Source organism: Somniosus microcephalus, chromosome 2 (genome assembly GCF_052327205.1).
Source record: "Somniosus microcephalus isolate GS21.2 chromosome 2, FLI_Smic_1.0, whole genome shotgun sequence".
Taxonomy (NCBI): domain Eukaryota; kingdom Metazoa; phylum Chordata; class Chondrichthyes; order Squaliformes; family Somniosidae; genus Somniosus; species Somniosus microcephalus.
Genome location: NC_140988.1, coordinates 170,105,771 through 170,125,339, shown reverse-complemented (window position 1 = coordinate 170,125,339; position 19,569 = coordinate 170,105,771). Strand labels below are relative to the sequence as shown.

Below are 19,569 nucleotides of genomic sequence, written 5' to 3'. Positions count from 1 at the left end.
CTCTGTTCAGAGTGTTTTGTAGTCGAAAACAAGGAAGTTCCCACAACACAGATTCATCCCATCTTCATCGCCACTTGTTGTGTCGGTACCTTTCTACCTAGACACAATTTAGGACTCAGAGCTCAGAGATTCAAACATGAAGTGCTTTATTGGAAGGAATGGAAGTTCTGGAAAGTTCCGAACAAAGAGAGCTAAACTTAACCGAGAACACCCAACCATTTATCTCCCGTGACAGCGCCACCACAGGTGGGAGGAGAACACACAATAGAACACACAATATATAACACCTAGCCTATCCAATTTTTCCTCATAGCTATAATTCTCCAGTTCTGGCAACATCCTTATGAATCTCCTCTGTACCCTCTCTAGTGCAATCACATCTTTACTGTAATAACAACAGAAAACGCTGGAAATACTCACCAGGGTGGGGTGGTAAATTGCGAGGAGGAAAGCCTCAGGCTACAGGACGATATAAACGGGTTGGTCAGATGGGCGGAAAAGTGGCAAATGGAATTTAACCCTGAAAAGTGCGAGGTGGTGCATTTTGGATGGACAAATAAGGCAAGGGAATACACAATGAGTGGTAGGACCCTAGGAAGTACAGAGGGTCAGAGGGACCTTGGTGTACATGTACATAGATCCCTGAAGGCAGCGGATCAGGTAGATAAGGTGGTTAAAAAGGCATATGGGATACTTGCCTTCATTAGTCGAGGCATAGAATATAAGAGCAGGGAGGTTATGATGGAGCTGTACAAAACGCTGGTAAGGCCACAGCTGGAGTACTGTGTGCAGTTCTGGTCGCCTCACTATAGGAAGGATGTGATTGCTTTGGAGAGGGTGCAGAGAAGATTCACCAGGATGTTACCTGGGATGGAGCGCCTCAGCTATGAAGAAAGACTAAACAGGCTGGGGTTGTTTTCCTTGGAGCAAAGAAGGCTGAGGGGGGACCTGATTGAGGTGTACAAAATGATGAGGGGCATAGATAGGGTAGATAAAGAGGAACTTTTCCCCTTAGTAGGGGGGTCAATAACAAGGGGGCATAGATTCAAGGTAAGGGGCAGGAGGTTTAGAGGGGATTTGAGGAGGAACTTTTTCACCCAGAGGGTGGCTGGAGTCTGGAACTCACTGCCTGAAAGGGTGGTAGAGGCAGGAACCCTCACAACATTCAAGAAGCATTTGGATGAGCACTTGAAATGCCATTGCATACAAGGCTATGGACCAAATGCTGGAAAATGGGATTAGATTGGACAGGGCTTGATGGATGGCGCAGACACGATGGGCCAAAGGGCCTCTTTCTGTGCTGTACAACTCTATGACTCTATGAGGCCACGCAACATAACGTTTCAGGTATGGGACCTTTCACCAGAACCGGAAAAAGCTGGAGATGTAATAGATTTTAAGCAGGTGCAGAGGTGTTGGGTGGGTGGGGGGTGGGGGAGGGAGGAGGAAGGAATTGAAGGAACATTCTGTGCTAAGGTAGGAGGCAAGAAAGATAAAATGTTGCAAATGGGGATGGCAAAAATCATACTGCCTGAAAAATAGGGGCAGGGGTTATAGTCTGAAATTGTTGAACTCAGTGTTGAGTTCAGAAGGCTGTAAAGGGCCTAATCGAAAGATGAGGTGCTGTTCTTCGAGCTTACGTTGAGCTTCATTGGAACAATGTAAGAGGCCGAGGACAGAGAGATCAGAGTGGGAGTGAAGCGGAGAATTAAAGTGGCAGGCGATCGGAAGCGGAGGGTCACCCTTACGGACTGAATGGAGGTGTTCCGCAAAGCGGTCGCCCAATCTGCGTTTGGTCTCCCCAATGTAGAGGAGACAGCATCGTGAGCAGCGAATACAGTATACTAAATTGCAAGAAGTACAAGTAAATCGCTGTTTCACCTGGAAGGGGACCTGGATAGTGGGAAGGGAGGAGGTAAAAGGGCAGGTGTTGCATCTCCTGCGCTTGCACGGGAAGGTGCCGGGCATCTTTACTGTAACGTGGTGACTAGAATTGTACGCAGTACTCTAGCTGTGGCCTTACAAGTGTTTTATACAGTTCAAGCATAACCTCCCTGCGCTTATATTCTATGGATCGGCTAATAAAGGAAAATATCCTGTATGCCTTCTTAACCACCTTATCTACCTGCCCTGCTACCTTCAGAGATCTGTGGACATGCACTCCAAGGTCCCTCTGTTCCTCTACACTTCTCAGTATCCTACCATTTATTGTTAGCCCTCCCCAAATGCAGGTGACCCTGGCCCTGAATTTCTTCACGTTGGGATCCTTCCAGGGTGGAGCAGGCGACATCTTTAACATCTCACAGTTTGTCATCCACTGCTACATAAGAGAGGTGACAGACGCTCTTTATGCCAGGAAAGGGAAGTTCATTGTCTTCTCTCTGACTGGAGAGAAGCAGGCGGAGCGTGCACGTGGCTTTTCCAGGATAGCGGACTTCCCCCATGGTGCAGGGCATCTTTGACTGCACATGTGACTTTGTGGGCACTGTATATAAATGCCGAGATGTACTGCAACCTCAAAGGTTACCACTTGCTGAATGTGCAGTTGGTGTGCGATCATGCTCAGCACATCATGATGGTGAATGCCTAGTATCCAGGCAGCAGTCATGATGCTTTCATTCTGCACCAGTCCGCTGTTCCCTCAGTCTTTGAGCCACCAAGACAAACCAGATTGTGGCTACTGGATGACAAGGGCTATCCCTTGATCACCTGGTTCATGAATCCGCTCCGCAACCCAACCACACTTGGCCAGCATGCGCTTAATGAGAGCCATGCTGCCACATGAAACATCATCGAGCAGACCATTGGGGTGCTGAAACAATGGTTCCATTGCCTGGGCCATTCTGGAGCAGCCCTATAGTGCTCACTGGAGCATGTGTCCCGAATCGTCATGGTCTGCTGTATCCTCCACAACCTGGCCATCATGTGGGCACAGTCCTTGCCACCAAGGATATGGCCACCAGCTCAGGAAGAGGAGGAAGTGTAAGTGTAAGGAGAAAGCGCAAGAAGGAAACACAGACAGCCCTTTTCAGGCCGGGATGTCGGGGATCGAATCATCCGCCTGCATTACCAGTGAACACAACCCCAATTCCCCATTCAACATTAGTCCCACACCTTACCATCCCACCGTTACTGACCATCACAACGTCCTCTTGGCCGCAATGCTGAAATAAAAGTCACCGCAAAGCAAACATTCCATTCCAATTTTATACATCTATCCATCCAAAATTACATTAAAAAAAATCAACTAATCACTCTTGTGTATTCCCTTAGTGCCCGCCTTGAGAGTGTGCATTTGCCTCCCCTCGTGCTCCTTTGCAGTGCTACCCTAGTGGCTGCAGCATGACTAGTGGAAGGCTGCTGGCTTTCTGTGGGGGACACTGCAGATGGCCTTTCAGGATGACCTCGAGGAGTTCTGGGCCTAGTAGGCCCAGCTTTGGACTGCACCACCTCGGCATGGGCTGGGGGGCAGGCAACAGCAAGGGTACTGGTGGAGTGGCAGTGGTGGGAGGGCGTATGCGGTCACCCTGAGCGAGGACAGAAGGTCGGCCTCTATGGATCCATTGCCACTCTCCCGGAGCAGCGCCTCAGTAATCTAATGGAGTACAGACTTGCAGGGCAACAAGCTGTGCTTGCATGATTTCAGTCTGAGCTTCCATTGCAGCACTCAGACGTTGGGTGGCTTGTGCTTGTGCTGCAATGGAAGATGAGACTTTGGCCATCAGCCGCGGCATGATGGTTGGGTCCACAAATGCGTTAATGGATTTGCCCACCCTTCCACGCTGGAAAGGATGGGTTCCAAGCTGATAGGTGAGCGATGGGAGTGTGGTGCATTGAGCATTGTGCGAGGCTAGTGGGGCAGATGGTGGGATATGGCATTTGAAGATGAATTCACTGACCTTGACCACTCGTGTGAAGTCATTAAACTTCTTCCTGCACGGACTAAACTGTGTCTGTTGTCTGGAGGGCCTCTTGGCCCCCTGTGGAGAGAGGACCTCTCTCCTGGAGATGAACGCCTGGACCAAGGCCTCCAGTGTTGCATCTGAGAACCTTGGAGCCCTTTTTCTGGCCTGTTGAGTCATTATTCAGCCTTCTTCTTTCTGATCCTTGCCTCCACAACCAGTTCTAGCAGCTGCTGCAGGCAGAATGCACTTCACCTTTAAGAGGTGCAGATTGCTTTCAAGAAGTGGAGGCTAGCTTTAATTGGAGCTAGCCTCACACGAACTTGGGCCCCCTGCTGAGCGTTCAACCACTCAGCAGCTCGTTCAGCGCTGGGCTGAACGCTACAATCATGTAAATTAGCTGGCAGTAAAGTTTGCGTGCTGCCTGCAGTCCTCTAAACGTCCGCGGGTTGATCGTGCATCATGATCCCCGCACCCGTTTTCATAGAATCATAGAATGGTTACAACACAGGTCATTCGGCCCGTCGAGCCCGTGCCAGCTTGCTGCAGGAGCACTTCAGCTAGTCCCACTCCCCCGCCCTTTCCCCGTAGCCCTGCAAATTTTTTTCCTTCAGTTACTTATCCAATTCCCTTTTGAAAGCCACGACCGAGTCTGCATACGGGCTCTTTTTGGTCCGTATCCAATTTTTAGACAAGCACCCTTATATGGCCTCTCTCAAGAATGGTCAGGAATATAATCTTATTCTATTCCAGCAGATGTTGAATGATGAATACCAAGTTTTAGCATCTTAACGTATTAAGAAAATCCTTACTCAATTTTGGCTCAATTACATTCCACGTTAATTTACGTGATATTTGCAAAGATACATTAAAGTAGCTCACTCCTGTGCTCGCTGACCTACATTGGCTTCCTGGTTAAACAACGCCTTGATTTTAAAATTCTTATCCTGGTTTTCAAATCCCTCCATGGCTTCGGCCCACCCTTTATCTGTAATCTCCTCCAGTCCCACAACCCTCCCAGATATCTGCGCTTTTCCAATTCTGGCCTCTTGAGCATCCCCAATTTTAATTGCTCTACCATTGGTGGCCATGCCTTCAGCTGCCAAGACCCGAAGCTCTGGAATTCCCTCCCTAAACCTCTCTGCACCTCTTCCTCTCTTCCCTCCTTTAAGGCACTCCTTAAAACCTACCTCTTTGACCAAGCTTTTGGTTGTCTGCTCTAACATCTCCTTATGTGGCGCGGTGTCAAATTTTGTTTTATAACGTTCCTGTGAAGTGTCTTGGGACGTTTTACTAGCTTAAAGGCGCTATATAAATACAATTTTTTGTTGTTGCATTTTAAAAAAATCATAATTATGCTAAGCAATTAACAGTATCAATTTTAGAAAGGTCAGTGATGACATTCACCATTTAGTCAATCACTGATTTTAAAAACGCAGCAAAATTCTGAATATTCAGTTTATCGAACAACGATGGCACAATGCCGCTGATCATGCAATGCTTAGCGCCCATCGCACTGCAGCGTATCGGGCACCTTGTTGCTGAAAAAAAGTGCAAGAAAGACACAACTACATAAAGTACTTGATATTCTCAGTGCTGAAACAAAACAGATGCTGCATAGGAGATAGGGTCGTGACATAGAGGAGAAATTTGGTATCGCCCCGTTTGGGGCGCTAGTATTGGCAGTGCGCAAAGTTTAGCGCCAGTCGCAAATTATCGCCACCTCCAGCTATATTGGGTACCTGCACCCCTGAAGGTGATTGCGGCGCTAAATCAGGCGCTGCACAACAGTCTTAAGGCGCTAACCCGGCGGCGCGACGCAATATCTCCGCGGGTGGGCGCAGCGCAGGTGCTGTCAATAATCGAGTGCAGCCAGACACGCTGGCGCCGGACAGCTCTTAAAGGAGGGATCGATCATCATCTCCAGCCGCACCCTGCGCATCGGAGGCCTCAAACTCGGCGGTAACCTACCTGTGGCATCGACAACTGCCTGAACATGGAGAGGGCCAGGGAGAGAGCGCAGCGCTTCAGCGAGGGGGCATTGGATACTCTGGTTGGCGCGGTGGGGCGCAGGCGATCTGTACTCTACCCAGAGAATGGCAGGAGGCCTCAGCACAGCGACTATCGCAGAGCTTGGAGGGAGGTTTCCAACAGAGTCACCTCCAGCAGCATGGTTCCCAGGACTCCTGTGCAATGCAGGAAGAAGTTCAATGACCTCACTCGGTTCGTCAGGGTGAGTGCCTTTTTCAGAATCATCTTCATCCCTCCATCTGGACCTCACTTTATGGCCAGAGGGTGTGCAAAGCCCCAATGGCCAGTTGTCAGCCAGCACCCATGGCCCTTTCTGGAAACACACACGCACATTCAGCTCTGTGCATAATGTAAGGGCTCCTGGACCATGGGAGGCATGTCATCCCAGATCAGGGCAGCATAATATAAGGGCTAATCGACCATGGGAAGCATGTCATCCCAGATCAGGGCAGCATAATGTAAGGGCTAATCGACCATGGGAGGCATGTCATCCCAGATCAGGGCAGCATAATGTAAGGGCTAATCGACCATGGGAGGCATGTCATCCCAGATCAGGGCTGCAGGTTTCCTCACACCCTGTCCTTTCTCTTGCAGGCCAAGCTGGCCCATATTAGAAGGCAACAGCATCGGACCGGAGGAGGCCGGCCTCACCTGCAGACCGTCACAGACCTGGAGGAGCGAGTCCATCGGATTGTGGCAAGCCGGATGATTGGCCCCGTCGCCTCTGGAGATGCCGACCCCATTGTGGACAGCAATGGTAAGGTCATCACCTTTTTGACCTCTCTCCTTCCACTTGTTCCCCACACCAGCATGCTTTTTCGCTCTCGAGCCAACTCAGAGCATTGCAGCACTCATGCATCCCTTGCTGCCACCCTGTCCTTTCGCTAAAGCCACTCTTGAACCTCCCTGCTTTCAGATGCTGCATCACCAGCTCGGGAGGCGGGCCCTCAAGCTGCCAGTGCGAGTGACTCTGGAGGCGACGAGGAGGAGGAAGCCGGACCATCCGTGCCACCCTCAGGCGAGCCAGCCCATGTCCAGACTGGGGAGACACCTTCCCTGGAGGGGAGCGGGGGGGGGGGAAATGGTCTGAGGAGGATGCAGCTCCAGGACCTAGCGGCCTGCAGCAACACGAGGGGGGTAGGGAAGCTCGGGGGCCGTCTCCCCGGAGGGCGATTCGGGCCGCAAGTGCTGCTGCACAGAACGCAGAAGAGGTGCGTGCCCTCGCAGAAATGAGCACCCATGCTGGGCAGAGGCACACTGAGCTCATGGCTGCAGTGGCAAGGATGCCCGATTCCATTGAGACACTGGCAAGGAGTGTCCAGGACTTCGGTGCAGCACAGGCAAGGAGTGTGCAGGACTTCGGCGCAGCACTGGCAAGGATTGTCCAGGACTTTGGTGACGCACTGGCACCTGCCACGCAAGTGCCGAGTGCTGCCACGCAGTCAGTGGCTGGTCTCATGCAGACGCAGATTGAGGCCACGCAAGCACTGACTGCTGCCACCCGCGCTGGATCGGGCAGGATTCCCCGGGGCCCTCGCCGCGCCACAGCAGGCCAGCAATCTGTGCACCAGCCGATTGCTGCGCATGCTGCGGTGCCCCCCTGTCAGAGTGCCAGTGTGTCGGCTGACCAGGGAGCTGCTGTCCGCTCTCAGGATGACGGCATTCCTGATGCCACCACTGGCACTTCTCCACTGCAGCTGCCACCACCTGTAGGACAGACTGCTGCCGCCCATGCAGAGTTGGAGCAGTCAGCAGCCGGGCCCTCCAGGCCCAGAGCTGGTCCAGGCCGTCCCTCAAGGGCATCTGCGGTCTCAGTTTCGGACAGTCAGCAGGCCTCCCCCAGCCTTGCTGCAGCCACTGGGGTCCCATTACGGAGGAGCTGCAGGGCGGGAAGGGGGCAATTCCGCAAGGGAAGCAGATCATCATCGAGGGGCAAAAAGTAGGAGGTGTTGCTAAATTATGTTATTTCTTTCATTCAAGGCCGAGGATGCTGGTCTGAATGTTGGTTATGTTTTGGACATTGTCTCCAGGGTGTGAGAGACAATTATGTTTTGGACATTGTCTCCAGGGTGTGACAGTTATGTTTTGGACATTGTCTCCAGGGTGTGAGAGCCAGTTATGTGGCAGTCTGTTTGTTTTGGTGTTTGTTTCCATTGCTTTGTCATGCGGGAAGGATACACAGTTTGTTAAATAAAGAAGTTTATTTATTCACAATGTCCATGTCTGTTCTTTGCACAAATTGTTGCCTTGACCGGCTTAGGGGTAGCAGAACGGTTCCATTCATGTTCTTGGAATGGCAGAAAGCATTCCCTCAGAGGGGCCTAGAAGCGACATGCAAAAAGCCTCTGACGAACGGCCCTTGCCTCCCATGCCTCCCTGCCGCCTTGGTGCTGCTCCTCCTCTTCCTCTGCTGCTGCTTCAATGTCTGGTGGCATTGGCTGGGTCCTGAGGATTGCCAGGTTATGCAGCATGCAACACACAACCACAAAGTGGGAGACTCGCTCAGGTGAGTACTCAAGGGCTCCTCCGGAATGGTCCAGACAGCGGAACCGTTGCTTCAGCATGCCGATTGTGTGCTCCACGATGTTCCTGGTCACTTGATGGCTCTCGTTGTATCATTCTTCAGCAGGGTTGCTGGGCGAACGGAGCGGGGTCAGCAGCCAGGGGCACAGAGGATAGCCCTTGTCCCCGAGATGCCAGCCTCCTGGGTGAACCGGGGCCTCGAAAAGGTCTGCCACAGAAGTCTGGCGCAGGATGAAGGCGTCGTGGCTGCTGCCTGGAAAGTGGGCATTGACAGCGAGTATCAGCTGTCGGTGGTCACAGACCAGCTGCACATTCAAAAAATGGAACTCCTTTCGGTAGCGGAAATCCTCCGCATTCTCTAGAGGCGCCCGCAAAGCCACATGCGTGAAGTAAATGGCGCCCTGCACCATGGGGAAGTCCGCTATCCTTGCGAAGCCCTCTGCGCGCTCTCGCTGCTTGTCCGGGGTCATTGGGAAGGAGATGTACTGCCGTCTCCTTTTAAAGAGGGCATTAGTCACTTGACGGATGCAGCAATGCACCGCGAACTGTGAGATGTTGGCAATGTCCCCAGCAGCGGCCTGAAAGGAGCCGCTGGCATAGAAGTTTAGAGCCACAGTGATCTTCACAGCCACCGACAGAGATGTCCTGCACCTTAGTTGAGGCTGCAGATCTGGCTGAAGCAGGTGGCAGAGCTCAGTGACCACCTCCTTACTGAAGTGCAGCCTTCGGAAACACTGCTCCTCCGACATGTTGATATACGAAAACTGTTGGCGGAAAACCCTGGCAGCTTAAGGTCTCGTGTGCCGACGTCTGTTGGCCCTCCTCCGTCTGGCCATGCCTGCCACTCTATCCCTGAGTCTCTGTGCCCTGTCAATATGATTGAGAAGGACGACGTTCCCATCCAATGCAGCCCCATAGTAAGTGCGCACTGAAAGTTATGCCGGTTGAGAAGCTTACCAACTGCAAAGTTATGTTCGGAAGGCTAAAGTTCCTCAGCCAGCGCTGGCTCACTGCAGAAATGGCTCTCCATTTGTCTCTGAACAACTCTCTCTCTCTCTCTCTCTCACAGAAGGTGTGGTCCAAAAATGACTACCACCAATAATCCAGGAAGAGTCCCCTTTAAATAGCGCCCCCCCCCCAGCCCGACAGCGACTGGGAAACGTTCCAGGTAACCTGTCGTTGGTAGCGACAGGCGGAACGGAGGGGGGCGCCACTGAATTTCCGGTCCGGGGCGCCCCAAGGGCGTTGCATACTGAAATGGCGTCATGATCTGCGTGCGCCGGTGAGCGGGCGCTACGGTTTAGTGCCGGCGCTAAATGTCCGCTCAATTTTGGAAGAGGCGCAGGGTTCGCTGCGCCCGGGCACTAGTTGGTTAGCGCCCCACTTCTCGACCTCTTTAGGTGCTAATGGGTGGCGCAACCAACCGAAATTTTCCCCTATTCTCTGAAAATTGGAAAAAAACTGTTGAGCAGCTGGTTTCCACCAATTTCAGTTTTTCTTTGCTGTTGCGTTCCTCAACATTGTAAAACATCTGCGACCTGTGCCTGTGTCCCCAGAAAAGGACCACCGTGTGCTGCCTCTACAGGAGCTGCAGGTATCCCTCTCCATTTGCAGGCTCCAGGGGAAGGGCAGGATCAGAGGATGGATGCGGAATAGGTGTTTGTGCCATAGTTAATCAAGTAGTCCATCTAATGTCACCACCCATGTATAAAAGCCAAATACTATCATACCTGGAAATGGCCAAAGAGTCCTGCACACAAAGACTACGATTCCTCAAGGAGGCCATGACGGAACTTTGCAGTAGTCTGCAGCAAGACATAGAAATCACTTTCAGAACAGGGATAAATTTGTAAGCGGCTGTCAAGGTAACTGCTGCCACGAATTTTTATGCTGTTAGGTCCTTCCGTACAATGGCAGGAGATATACATCATAGTTGCCAACTTGCGACGCACAGTTACATCATACAATTCATGGATACTTTGGTTGCACAGGCCAGTGATTTTAATTTCTGCATGGAAAATAATCAGCAATATGAAAGAGCCCTCTTCTTCTTCTTAGGCACTCCCTCAGAACCGAGGATAACTTGCTTCCACATTAAAAATGAGTTCTCAGGTGACTGATGAGTCTAATGCGGGACCTACAGTCTCTGTCACAGGTGGGGCAGACGGTGGTTGAAGGGGCGGCTGAGTGGGGTGCTTGGGTTGACGTGTGCTCCTTCCGCTGTTTGCGCCTGGCTTCCGCTTGCTCCCGGCGAAGAGATTCGAGGTATTCAGCGCCTTCCCGGATGTTTCTCCTCCACTTTGTGCGGTCTTGGGCCAGGGATTCCCAGGTGTCAGTGGGGATGTTGCATTTTTTCCAAGGAGGCTTTGAGGGTGTCCTTGAAGCGTTTCCTCTGCCCACCTGGGGCTCTCTTGCCGTGTTGGAGCTCCGATTGGAGCGCTTGCTTTAGGAGTCTTGTATCGGGCATGCGGACGATGTGACCCGTCCATCAGAGCTGATCGAGCGTGGTCAAAGCTTCGATGCTGGGGTGTTGGCCTGAGCGAGAACACGGACGTTGGTACGTCTATCCTGCCAATGGATTTGCAGGATCTTGCGGAGGCAGTGTTGGTGGTACCTCTCCAGTGCTTTGAGGTGCCTGCTGTACATGGTCCATGTCTCTGAAGCATACAGGAGGGTGGGTATTACTACTGCCCTGTAGACCATGAGCTTAGTGCCGGGTTTGAGGTCCTGGTCGTCAAACACTCTTTTCCTCAGGCGATCGAAGGCTGCACTGGCACACTGAAGGCGGTGTTGGACTTCGTCATCGATGTCTGCCCTTGTTGACAGTAGGCTCCCAAGGTATGGAAAGTGGTCCATGTTGTCCAAGGCCTCGTCATGGATTTTGATAATCGGGGGGCAGTACTGTGTTGGGGGGGCGGGGGCAGGTTGGTAGAGGACCTTTGTCTTATGGATGTTTAGTGTAAGGCTCATGCTCTCGTACGCTTCGGTGAAGCTGTTAACGATGTTTTGGAGTTCGACCTCTGAGTGTGTGCAGATGCAAGCGTCATCTGCATACTGTAATCCAATGACAGAGGATGGGACGACCTTGGATCTGGACTGGAGGCGACGGAGGTTGAACAGTTTCCCATTTGTTCTGTAAATTAGCTCCACTCCAGCGGGGAGCTTACTGAGGGTGAGATGGAGCATTGCTGCAAGGAAGATCGAGAAGAGCGTTGGTGCGATGACAGCCTTGCTTGACCCCAGTCCGTACATGAATTGGGTCTGTGGTGGGACTGTTGATCAGGATCATGGCTTGCATGTCGTCGTAATGCAGGCAGAGGATGGTGACAAACTTTTGAGGGCAGCCGAATTTGAGGAGAACACTCCATAATCCCTCAAGGTTGACTGTCAAAGGCCATTGTGAGGTCAAAGAAGGCCATGTACAGCTGTTGGCGCTGTTCCCTGCATTTCTTTTGTAATTGGCACGAGGTGAAGATCATGTCCATTGTGTCCCTTAGTGGGCGGAATCCGCATTGCGACTCTGGGAGGAGCTCTTCAGCCACTGGGAGAAGGTGATTGAGGAGGATTCTTGCGATGACTTTCCCTGTGGCAGACAGCAGGGAAACTCCTCTGTAATTACCGCAATCAGACTTGTCACCTTTCTTGAAGATGGTCACAATTACGGCATCTCTGAGATCCACTGGCATGCTCTCCTCCTTCCAGATAAGAGAAATAAGTTCATGAATTCGCGCCAGTAGTGCTTCTCCGCCATGCTTTAGCGCCTCGGCAGGGATTCCATCTGCTCCTGAGGCCTTGTTCTTCAGTTGTTGGATGGCTGGCTGGGGTTGTGCTGGCCCCTGTAAGCAGCTGTCAAGGTAACTGCTGCCATGAATTTTTATGCTGTTAGGTCCTTCCGTACAATGGCAGGAGATATACATCATAGTTGCCAACTTGTGGCACACAGTTACATCATACAAGTCGTGGATACTTTGTTCGCACAGGCCAGTGATTTTAATTTCTGCATAGAAAATAATCAGGAATATGAAAGAGCCCTGCACATTTACTGTCTGTCTGGAATCTCCAAAGTGCTGGGTATTAATGATGGCATGGATGTGGCTATACAAGTCCGTATTCCTGATGCTACATCCATCGTAGACAGAAAGGCCTTCCACTCCATGAATGTGCAGCTGGTTTTTGATCACAAGTAAAGAATCTTGGAAGTTACTGCCTGCTAAACTAGCATGATTTTTAAAAATCTTATGCCAATACATAGTGCCACCATTATTTCAAGGACCAGGAATATTGAATAGATGGCCGCTGGGAGATCAGACCTATCCACTACAATCATGGCTGCTTATCCCACTGAGCCAGACACAGATACCAGGGTCTTGATGCAGCACACCAATAACATCCTTAAAAGGCTCAGACACGTGGACCAGTCAGAGAAGTGCTACAGTACAGCCCAAGCAAAATGTCCAAAATTACTGTTGCCTGATGGGTCTTACACAACTGCTATGAAGCAGGCAGGAAAAGATTCAGAGGTGCTGCACAGAGCTGAACTTGACCCATGATGAGAAGTCAGCTCACCCAGCACATAGCACATGATATCCTGGGAATGGCACAGGGTCCAGAATATCAGGCACCAGCGACAATGAAAGGGTTGCTGAAGCACCATTTCAAGTGAGGGCCCAGTGATTGGAGTGCTGCTTAAGCACTACAGGTGAATTTTGGGAAGGTCAGTCAGTCAATTAAAATAACTTCTGGGACCTCAATGAGCCCAGTGCACATTTTAAGCACAGGCTTCCAGTGCACTGAGCTTCTGCATTGGATGGACTAAGCGCATTGGGCACGGAGTAGGCCTCAGACCTCTGTGCCCAATAGCACAGAGATGTTCATCAGCATCACAGGCACCAATCACTGCATTAACAACCCCAAAATGTGGGCCAGCCAAGTGCCCAGGCCATAAACTACCCTTGTACGTGTTCTTGGTCTGATTGGCTTCGTACAACATAGGATGATGCTTTTAACCAGTAAGCCATTTGGAAACCTAAGCCCTTTAAACCAACAGTGACTATTCCTATAAATTCATTATTAAAATTCTATATGTTGGCAAGAGGTAGAGTCTATCACAGTTAACAGGGAGCCATACAACTGCAATTGGGCCCTGTCTATTTGTAACATCAGGTTTCTGATTGGTCCCCTTGGAGGACAAGGCACATCCAACAGCTTGTCTGGAATGTGCAATTTGATCCTGCCTGCTGTAGACAACCCGGCAATGTGTAATTTGATTCAGTCTTGCCAGACTGCAGAATGTGGAAGTGTTGTTAGCTATGGGCCAGCGGCCAAGAAGTAACATTTTGTGCCACAAGTCCTGTTAATAATGTTCTGCAATTGTAATTATAGTTGTCCTTAGCTGGTAAAATACTCTAACTAGTGGGTTAGTTAATTCTTTGGAGTTTTATATATTTTTTTCCCCTTCTGGAAGTGATAAAAAAATTCTTTAATTCTGAATGAAGGGACCGTGTGTTGGGTCAATGTTTAGGGTGTGCGGGTGTTTTGCTCATAAGTGCTGTTCCTAAGGTTTCCCCAGAGTTTGTAGCTCTGGGTTGTTGTAGATTGGACTGCAGGTTCAGGCTGGAACCTTGTGTGGGAGCCGAGTGGCAAGGCCAGAGCATTGAATGGGTGCGCTCGTGAACACGTGGTTGGTAATGTCGGCGTCCAGGAGCCACCTGTGAACCCCGCGCTGGGCCAGGGAGCGCAACAGGCAGCAGAGCGAGCAGGTTCCTACGCTGTGACACCACCAAACCCCAGGATCCTCTCACACTCGCCACGGCTACAAAATGAGCAAGCTCAACTGGGTGAGCGGGGCTTTAAAACATCGGGGCCTGGGCTAATGCAGGGTTTTCCCCATCGGCTGATTCTTGCTGGGTTTAGGTTTAATGCTTTTTTAAAAATCTCCCGAAGCTGCTGCCTGTTGCTGGGGAACCGGCTGCTCTCTGGATTCCCCCCAACCAACTGATCCTCCGTCATCTCCCCAAACACGTACAACACAAACAGGCTGAAATTTCTGCCCGGCGTCTTGAAGACCCGGCCCCGAGGCTACAGAGCCCGAGTCTGGTCCCCACACCCAGACTCCCACCCTGAGTCCGGGGCCTACTGCTCAGGCCTGCGCCTGCCAGCCTGCCCCATAGATCACTAGCAATGGGCTGACAAGGGCCCTCCGGTGCGCGCATGCGCAGTTCTGATGAGGGCGGGAGAGTGTTTAGGTCAAGCCCCCCACAGGGGCGCATGCACAGAAGGACACAGAATACTGTAAATAATCACAGTACTGTAGCTGCAAATTTGAGAGACTAGACCACAGTAAATATTTGCTCCCATCATCCAGGTTCATAAAGAGTAAGAGATACATTATTTTCCTTAATTTACCCAACCCATCTTACCATTATTAATTGCATCAGAGCTGCATTGCTGGGGTCATTTGGATCAAGCCTCGACTCTGCTGCCCACTTAGCCAGTTTCTTCATGTCAGTTAATCCAGATGTTCCAATAGATGATATGGCATCCATGTGTTTTAAAGTGCTAAAATTAAAAACAATCCACCAGTTACAGAAGTGGTGAGGTCTTATTTGCAAGCAGCACTTTAAAACAGCTGCTAGCCAACAAAAGCCACGTAGACACAGAGTATGTCTCTTTGGATTGAACTTTGTGTGTAAATGTGGCAAGAATTCAAAATCATCTGAAAGCTGCCCAAATAAATCACGTTTGGCTGTGTTTTGTTTTAAGTCAACACTGCATTTAGTTTCCTACCATTATTCTTACTTCCCAACAAGATGATCACGCATCCAACAGCATGGCTATCGATCACTTGAATCCATCAACTGCAATCAGTTGCCACTTAATCTGCATCTCCAGATTGCCATTTTAAAGCACAGATATACCATTTGAGTCAGATTATGGAACATATTGATATAACCAGATGACAGACAAAGAAAAAGCACAATTTCAATTTGTCTAGTTTTAAATGACTGAAGGAGGAGCAATGGCTGCAGATCTAAAACTAATTTTCAAAACCAAATTGGACTGCAACATTGAGTACCAATATCTACCTCAGTTCCACATGCAACATTTGTATGTAATACAACCTTATTAACACAATACTGAAAACTAATTGACAGAAGCAGAAGTCAGTAATGGTTAGTGGTACCTATTTCGGTTAGTATGCGATCAGTTTTAGAAGCATACCAAAACAATGCGAGACCATTCAATCCTGGTTATACCTTAAGACTCTTAGGCCTAAAAATTCGGGTACATACTGCTCTCCGGTAAGGCCTGTTTCTTGAAAATGAACTGACTGCCGCCTCACTTCCACCCGCCTCTGGCATGGGACTTGGCAGCCACCATTTTGGTCAGGGCCATTAGCAGCACTGGCCCTAGATATGCAAAGCAGCAGAGCATGATGTCAGTCGTCGTGCAACGCCGACGTGAAGCCACGCTCTGCAAACTTGGACTTTTGCACTGACTTTAACACTGGGTCCTAAGCTCGCTCAGAAAAGTGAGCTTGCAGCAGACCTACAGAGACGTTGTCAGCGCTACTTAAAGGGACACACACATCTTTCAGGTAAGTTTGTATTTAAAATTTTGGACTGGATTTTAAAACATTTTTATTGAAGTAGTGGCTTGGTGCAATACATGTTAAAAACATTTTTTTTAAGTATGCAGGGAGTGCGGCTGGACACTTGCAAAGCCTCGTTATGGTAAAGGAAGGCCTCTGAAATGACAGAAAAAGCTGGAAATGCTCAGCAGGTCAGACAACATCCGTGGAGAGAGAAACAGAGTTCATATCTCAGGTCGAGATGCTGCCTGACTTGAATATTTCCAGCATTTTCTGCTGTTATTTCAGATTTCCAGCATCTACTCACAGAGGGAAGAGGAAGACGCAAAAGAGAAGGCAGTGGAAGGAAGGATCCAACCTAGACAGCCACTTTCTGGCCAGGATATCATAGAAAGGTTACAGCACAGAAGGAGGCCATTTGCCCCATCCCGGCTCTCTGCAAAAGCACTTCAGCTAGTCCCACTCCCTCTGTACTTTCCCCGTAGCCCTGCAAATGTTTTTCCTTCAGGTGTTGTGTATTTTGAATGTTGTATTTGAATTGTCCCACATAGCTTACCGTAGTTGTGATGTGCAATACACTATGGGAAATAGAGTGCATTGAGTTGAGAAGATTCTCTGGAAAGTCATGGCTGTTAACTGAACTCTGTCTCCTGCATACTCTTTTAATTGTTATACCAGCAAGGTTATTAAACTCTTGAGATTTAACAAAAGTGGCGACGAGGACGTCTGAACTTACGTGGCTTTGCTGTGCGGAAGATAGTCAGGTTTTACGTGTTTAAAACTGTTATTTTTGCCGTGGACAGTTAATTAAAGTGAGGCTGGCTCGAGGATAAAGGAGCTTGCAATGGCGGGAAGACGAGACGGCGTATAAGGTACTAACGACTTGAGGAAGGGGAGGAAAAGCAGTGAGTAAATCGGGAAGGACATTTATTCAACTGTGAAACGATCTGTGAATTGAAGCACTAAATAACTGATAGTGATTTTAGTTGAGTTCAACATTGGAAGGATCCTTAGTGAATGATAATTAGGAGCCTGAGAGAAGGAAAATGGCTGGAATTATCAGTAACATTGGACCGTTTGATGAGAATGTCAAACAATGGAGCTCATACACAGAACGATTTGAATACTTCACACAAGCAAATGACATTGGAGGGAACAAAGTAGTACCTACATTGTTAAGTGCGATGGGACCAAAGACTTTCAATCTTTTGCATACTTTAGTGCATCCAGATAAACCAGGGACTAAACAATATAGCAAAATTGTGGAGATACTAAAAGGGCATTTTTCACCTAAATCCCTAGTCATAGCTGAGAGGTTTAGGTTCCACAGGCATAACCAGGAAGAAGGAGAAACAGTGACCATGTTTGTAGCTGCACTAAAAAGACTATCAGAGCACTGTGAGTTTAATGACGTGCTAAATGATACTATAAGAGACAGGCTAGTGTGTGGTATGAGAACTGAAGCCATACAGAAGAGACTATTAACGGAGAGTAATCTGACTCTACAAAAGGCCATTGAAATCAGTATTTCCATGGAATTGGCAGCTAAGGAAGCTCAACAGTTGGGTGCAACAGAAAAAGTGCACAAAGTAAGAACAGAGAGCCAAGGGCCATGCTTCCGTTGTGGCAAAACGGGGCATCTTGCGTCTGCATGCTGGTGTGTGGACATGGATTGCCACAGCTGTGGTAAAAAGGGACATATTCAGCGCGCATGCAGAAATAAAAAGGACACAGAGAAAACGTCAAAGACGGAAGGAAGAAAAAAAACATTCAGACAAAAGATAAAGCAGCATGTCCGCTCTACAGAACAGGACAAAACAGAGGCAAGTGACACTTCAGAGGAGGAACTATCACTGAATGTGCTGACTGTAGCTGGGGATTCGCATGGCTACTGGGTCTCACCCTTGCTAGAGGGGCAGCCTGTGCGAATGCAGATCGATACCGGGGCAGCAGTATCTCTTATGTCAGAGACAGTCTACAAAAAGACATTAAAAGCACCTTCCACTTCAGCCAGCTAACATAGCGTTAAAGACATATACCAGTGAAAGAGTAACCATGAGAGGTATTACTGAGGTCACAGTTCAGTTGAATGGACAAACTAGGAAGTTACCACTCTACGTAGTTAAAGGAGACTACCCCTCCCTGCTGGGACGATCGTGGATGGAGAGAATAAAATTAGACTGGTCATCAGTCTACATGATGTCACACAATGATCCAGGCTTACCCGCCATCTTAAAGAAACATGCAGAAGTCTTTAATGGAGAACTGGGTAGCATGAAAGATATTACTGTGAAGCTTCGTATTAAGCAGGATAGCAAACCCAAGTTCATGAAGGCACGACCCGTACCTTATGCCATCAGACCAAAATTCGAGGCTGACTTAGAAGCCCTAGTTGAAAGCAGAGTACTAGAACCAGTCAGCGTGAGTGAATGGGCAACGCCCATCGTACCAGTGCTCAAGAAAGGGGGTGGAGTTAGGATATGTTGTGGTTTTAAAGTAACTGTTAACCCTGTATTGTCAGTGGAGCAATATCCGCTCCCCCATATTGATGATTTGTTTGCGGGACTTGCAGGGGGCCAGAAGTTTAGCACAATCGACCTCTGTCAAGCCTATCTGCAAATGCATGTGGATGAACAGTCACGAGAAATGCTGACTATTGTGACGCACAAGGGCCTATTTAGGTATCGTCGACTTCCTTTCGGAATTACATCAGCTCCAGCGCTTTTCCAGCGTGCTATGGACCAGATCCTTAGTGGATTGCCTGGAGTCCAGTGCTACTTAGATGATATCTTAGTTACTGGGTGTGATGACCAAGACCATCTGCATAACTTGGACGCAACACTACAGAGACTGAGGGATTACGGACTCAGAGTTCGCAGGGATAAACGCGATTTTTTTCAGGCATCAGTTGAGTACCTCGATCATGTGATCGATGCCACAGGCCTTCAAAGGCACCGTCCAAGACCAAGGCAATCGTGGATTCCCCAGCACCTGAAAATATCAGCCAGCTGCGTTCTTTTCTAGGGTTACAGAACTACTATGGACGGTTCATACCGAACCTAGCCTCGATGCTGAGGCCGCTGCATTGGTTGCTATGTAAAGACAACAAGTGGGAATGGACTAACAAGTGCCAGGAGGCGTTCATGACAGCAAAGGACACGCTCCTGAAGTCAGAGGCTTTGATGCATTTTAACCTTTCATTACCAATACAGTTAGCTTGCGATGCATCATCATATGGTGTTGGAGCGGTCGTTTCTCATATCATGCCAAACGGAGAAGAGAAGCCAATAGCATTCGCATCTAGGACTTTGAACAGAGCTGAAACTAACTACGCCAAAATAGAACGAGAAGCACTGAGCATCGTTTTTGGCGTTCGCAAGTTTCACCAATATTTGTACGGGAGACTGTTCACCCTACTAACAGATCACCGCCCTCTCACGACCATCTTCGGGCCACATACAGGGATTCCGTCACTTGCTGCGAGCAGAATGCAAAGGTGGGCGCTGCTGTTGTCTGCACACA

General features: G+C 49.4%; 1 protein-coding gene across 6 annotated transcripts in view; it reads right to left on the bottom strand.

Moving 5' to 3' along the window:
- cc2d2a (coiled-coil and C2 domain containing 2A) overlaps positions 1-19,569 on the bottom strand; it is a 317,140-nt gene that overhangs the window by 168,169 nt on the left and 129,402 nt on the right. For all 6 annotated transcript variants that reach the window (XM_085966208.1, XM_085966216.1, XM_085966224.1 and 3 more), the window contains one exon: positions 14,876-15,014. In XM_085966208.1, coding sequence (XP_085822334.1) covers positions 14,876-15,014 — 139 coding nt within the window. The remainder of the gene's footprint in view (positions 1-14,875; positions 15,015-19,569) is intronic.